The sequence below is a fragment of the Phalacrocorax carbo genome, chromosome 33 (genome assembly GCF_963921805.1).
Source record: "Phalacrocorax carbo chromosome 33, bPhaCar2.1, whole genome shotgun sequence".
NCBI lineage: Eukaryota > Metazoa > Chordata > Aves > Suliformes > Phalacrocoracidae > Phalacrocorax > Phalacrocorax carbo.
This window is the reverse complement of record NC_087545.1, coordinates 651,529-657,052: the sequence shown is the minus strand read 5'-3', so window position 1 is coordinate 657,052 and position 5,524 is coordinate 651,529. Positions and strand designations below refer to the sequence as shown.

Below are 5,524 nucleotides of genomic sequence, written 5' to 3'. Positions count from 1 at the left end.
GCCATGGACTGACTCAGACTGTACTGGAACAGGGAGAAGCTCCAGAACACCTTCAATACATTGATGACATCATCATGTGGGGCAACACAGCAGAAGAAGTTTTTGAAAAAGGGAAGAAAATAGTCCAAATCCTTCTGAAACCTGGTTTTGCCATAAAACAAAGTAAGGTGAAGGGACCTGCACAGGAGATCCAGTTTTTAGGATTCAAATGGCAAGATGGTCGTCAGCAGATCCCAACGGATGTGATAAACAAAATAGCAGCCATGTCTCCACCAACTAGCAAAAAAAGGAAACACAAGCTTTTCGAGGTGTTGTGGGTTTTTGGAGAATGCATATTCCAAATTTCAGTCTGATCGTAAGCCCTCTCTATCAAGTGACCCGGCTGGCTGGAAACGTATCTCGTGCCCCATGGCACTGCCCGGAACACTATCCTGGGTCTCGAAAAACAAGTCCTGTGGCAATGCGGCACCCCAGAGAGAATTGAGTCAAACAATGGGACTCATTTCCGCAATAACCTCAAAGACACCTGGGCCAAAGAGCGCGGCATTGAGTGGGTGTATCACATCCCCTATCACGCACCAGCCTCTGGGAAAATGGAGCGGTACAATGGACTGTTAAAAACTACACTGAGAGCAAGGGGGGGTGGGACATTCAGGCCCTGGGATGCACATTTGGCAAAAGCCACGTGGTTAGTCAACAGGAGGGGATCTGCCAGGCGAGCTGGCCCTGCCCAGTCAGAAATCCTACATACTGTGGAAGGGGATGGTGTCCCTGTAGTGCACGTAAGAAAATATGCTGGGGAAATCAGTCTGGGTTATTCCTGCCTCAGGCAAAAGCAAACCAATTCGTGGGGTTGCTTTTGGTCAAGGACCTGGGTGCACTTGGTGGGTGATGAGGGAGGATAGAGGAGTCTGATATGTGCCTCAAGGGGATTTGATTTTGGGTGAAAACAGCCAATCAACTGAATAATATGCTGTTAATTGCTATATAATGGTGTATGTCTTCACTACTATGGTTGCTAGATGCCATATCAACGGTATCATGGTGGGAATCTCCCAAATTAATAAAAAAATGAACTTTCATTGAACCAAGCAAAGCACAGTGGTGACAGAACAAGGACTAACAGTGCAGCGGTGATGGAACAAGGACTGGCTTCAGCATGCAACAATCCAACACCACACACAGCACCTCTCTGGCCCTGAAAGGCTCGTACAACAGATAGAGCCCAAAGTCATGGACTAAATGAACTCAGTGGACATTTTGTGGACATTTGTGGGCCCTCTACAGACATTTTACAAGGGTGGTCCATAGACTAAGGGAATGATAAATGATATCTGTGTATTTTATCAAAGGATGGAAAGGGGGTGGTGGTGCTTATTGAGGTTGTATTGGATAGTATGGGACCTGAGCATGACATAAATGGTATGGAATAAGGGGTGGATACTGTCATGGTTTTAGCTAGGATAGAGTTAATTTTCTTCATGGTAGCTGGTGCAGTGCTGTGTTTTGGACTTAGTATGAGAATAATATTGATAACACACTGATGTTTTAGTTGTTAGGTAGGGCTTGTCCTCGTCAGGGACTTTTTCAGCTTCCCATGCTCTGCTGGGTGCACAAGAAACCGTGAGGGGAGGGGGCACAGCCATGACAGCTGATCCAAACTGACCAAAGGGATATTCCATATTATATGACATCATGCCCAGTAGATTAACTGGGAGGAGTTGGCTGGGGGAAGCAGTGATCACGGTGCAGGGACTGGCAGTGTTGGTCGGTGGCTGGTGAGCCATTGCATCACTTATTGTTTGGGATTTTTTTCCTCCTCACAAGGATTTACCTCTCTCTCTCTCGTTATTTTCCTTTTCTTTATGTTGTTATTATTTTTATTATTATAATTGTTTTATTTTAATTATTCAACTGTTCTTATCTCAACCTGTGAGTTTTCTTAGTTTGGCCCTTCCGATGCTCTCCCCCATCCCACAGGGGTGGGGGGAACGAGTGAGCAGCTGTACAGTGTTTAGTTGCTGACTGGGGCTAAACCATGACAAAGGTCTTCTCCAACCTAAATGAATCTATGATTCTATGAAATTAATTGCTTGCACACTGAGGTTCAGTACCATTTGCAGTCCTGGATACAACCCCCTCTGTCCAACAGCAGCCAGTTACCCAAGATGTCAGTGGCCAGTGCTTAGCTGGCTTCAGAAAGGGACAAATTCTAATGCTTGTCCCAAGGGAAGGACATGTTCAGGCACTGCATCCTGTCCCAGTAGATTCTGTTGAAGGTCTTGCTCTGTGCCACTATAAAGTGGTTCTTCCAGTCTCCGCAGATGCCTGAGTTAGAAGTGCTTTTGGGCTCAGAGTCCACCCCAACACACTGCCCCCCTTTCTGCTCTGTAGGCACAAGGGGAGAGGCTCAGCTCTTGGGTCCAGCTGCCACCCTGAGGGGGTTGTCCAAAATGAAAGACCACCCCCACCCCTGGAAAGATTCAAGGTCAGGTTGGATGGGGCTCTGAGCAACCTGATCTAGCTGAAGATGTTCCGGCTGATTGTAAGGCACTTGGATGAGATGACGTTTAAGAGTCCCTTCCAACCCAAATTATTGCATGATTCTACTCTATGATTCTATGGACCCTGTTCTTCAGACCCAAATGCAGCGTGATGCAGCTCTCCAAGACACCCTCGCTCTGGCTGTCCCCCTGGGGGAGGACACCTGACAGGGGCTCCTCCCTGAGATGTTGTGATGGGGCCCCTCTTGCTCACCCTTCCTCAGGAACCGGCCCTTTGTCTGGTCCATGATGGCTGTGGGGAGCAGGATGGAGCTGCACATTGGGTTCTCCCACATGGCTGTGAAGGAGGCATTTTGCACCGCCAAGGAGACGGCATCATCATCCAAATCCTGCCCCCAGGAACCAGCATGTACCTGCTGTGCAGGTCCTGGAGGGACAGACGGACCCTGTAACCACCAATGGCTTGTGACATACCAGCATGTTTGGAACGGGAGGGTCTGCCTAGGTGTCCACCTGCTTCCGCTATTCATAGGTGATGAAGAAGAAATCCTCTGTGTCCTTCAACTTCATCCAGCAGAGCAATGATTCTAGGGAGCAGGTGGGACTGGGAGGCTCAACTGCAATTGCAGCCGAGCAATGGGTTCTTCTCCAGCCATCTCCACAGTTGGGAAGAGGTTGAGGCTAGAGGTGTGCAAGGCTCTATATGGATAAAATCCTGCCAGGGCTTTATAGGGTTTCTTGGCCAAGACTTCCCAAAGACATATGAACTCTGCAGGAGAAGGCAGGGAAATCTACTTCCCATCTGCTTCAAAGCACAAGAGAGCTTTGTGGGCCTATGTGTCTCTCTAGAAAGGCTTTGCTTTCCTCCTGAGCCACTCACCTCTCTCCTGTGGGAACCTTGGCTTCACAGCCATCATCAGTGGACAGTAGCAAAAGACACTTGAGCCAGAGGCAATGGGAGACACCATCCACCCTCCCCCATGCCCCGAGTAAGCCCCAAACCACACTCATGCTCTCCATTCAGAAAGTCCCTCAGGAACTGCTTGAAGGACGTGAGATCCTCATAGCTGTTGCACATCTTGGAGAAGTAGCAGGAGGAGACAACATATCGAGGATCCTGTAGCGTGTAAATAACCTGGGGCAGAGTGTGTACAGGAGTGATACGCTCCCAGTAGGGGAAAGGGAGCTGCAGGCCCTGGCACTGGGGTAGATCTGAAAATGGAGGGGTCTGCCACACAAGAGCCAACTCTGTGCTAGACCTCATCACACAGAGTTGGGCAGGGGTCTCCATGAACACACAGGTGCCCTAGAGGCATTGGAGACTCTCCAAAATATCCAACAGAGGAAGGAGGAGGATCTGCATATTTCCATCTGGAGGGCATGGAGGACACTCACCACTCTCCTACACCAACACCAAGGTCCTCACGCAACACCCCTCACTCCAAGGTTCCCCAGATCTTGGGCAATGATCTTCCCAGCCCCCCCGTCCTTCTTGAAGCTCTGCCTGGGTGTACGCCTCATCTTGGCATTAGAATGGGAGGACTTGGGGAAGATGTGCCTGGGGAGGTGGCAAGTCAGCAGGTGAGGCAGAGGGTAGCTGAGGGCTGACTCCAGACCCAGATGGGTTAACAACCAAGGCATGCAGTCAGAACTGAGGATGGTTCGGCTCCAGCTGGGGCAGCCATGGCTGCGAATGAGTCTCAGAATCTCGGTCATCCACACGGTGCCTGCCAGGGAAAGCAGAGATGCGGGGCTTGGGACCTTGCCCGGAGGGTTGGGATGGGGGGACCTCACTGTGCCACAGCACCGTGGTTGGCAGCACCCTCAGCACTGAGGCTGTGCCCTGCCAAGAGATGGTGCTGCCCTGCCAATGCACAACCACTGTGGTAAACCATGCCCCGTCCTCTCCCGGCAAATATTCCTGTTGCCCACCACAAGGGAAGATTCACCCTTTGAACAACATCTGGAGATGTTCCCAAAGTGCTCACCCCTCTCCTGCCCCTCTCCACCTTTGGCCAGCCCCGCTGCCCACCCCTCGTACCAGACCTGGGGTAGGTGACGTTGAAGATGTCATCGTCCAGCACCAGGAACTCATCGTGGGTGAAACTCAAGCTGTGCTCAGAGTTGGAGGCAGGGGGGGAACTTCACGTAGCGGACTGGCGTTGCACCTGGGTGGGGATGGGGATGAGGTGCTGCAGCTCTGCGCCACTATGATGGGGAGGGAGAGAGACAGGCCAAGGGTGCTGACTCCAAGCCAAGAAACCTCTTCCCCCCATAGCAGGTCCCAAACAGGAGCCCAGCCATCCCATATCCCCAGCATCATCAGGGGATGGTGGGGATACGGGGTGCATATTATGGGATAACCCACCGAGATACTCTCTGGTCCTTCCTCATGGGGACCCTACCTCAACAGCAGGTTGCGTGGATGGCGGATTGCTGGCTCGTAGAGCACTTCAGGAGCTCTAGGGCTAAATTCCCGCTGATGGACCAACCCTCTCATCTCCCTCCCCTCGCTGTCCCATGGGTTTACCTGCCCTCACAGCTTGGAGGGGTGTCAAGCAGCCGTCATTGCAGGATCTCTGGCCATCCAGGGGGACGGGAGGTAGAACTTCCCTGCCTGGTACCCAAACCCCAGCTTTATTCTGGTCCAGGAACGACAGGTCCTTGGAGGGGCCAGGAGCTGGAGGGATAATAAAAAGGGGAGGGAAAAGTGTTCTGCCCTTGTGCCACTATTCTGGAGCAATGATTAACAAGATCCAAAGTCCAGCAGGCACCCCTTTCCCGAGGAAGGGGTGGGTGGGCTGGGATGGGGGGAGCACACCCGTGTAGGTCCTTTTGGGAGCAGGGTGGGGTGAGAAGCTGATGTCCCGTGTCCTCTGTCCTGAACTCCAACCGCACTGCAAGAACCCCACTTTTCTCCCAATGCCCCTTTGAATTCCCACCTAACCCTCTCCCTCTTCCTCCAAACACACTATTAAATGATTTCCCTGAGCTGAAGATAATTTGCCAGTAAATTTCCC

General features: G+C 51.5%; 1 protein-coding gene across 1 annotated transcript; it reads right to left on the bottom strand.

Annotated features, from left to right (window-relative positions):
* Positions 1-1,848: 1,848 nt before the first annotated feature.
* Positions 1,849-5,004, bottom strand: LOC104044917 (sulfotransferase 2B1-like). Its single transcript, XM_064437591.1, is given in 7 exon segments — positions 1,849-2,328; positions 2,758-2,917; positions 3,018-3,108; positions 3,512-3,641; positions 4,028-4,231; positions 4,546-4,649; positions 4,910-5,004. Coding segments are annotated over 7 exon segments (900 nt in total). The 3' UTR covers positions 1,849-2,212.
* Between the last annotated feature and the right edge of the window lie 520 nt (positions 5,005-5,524).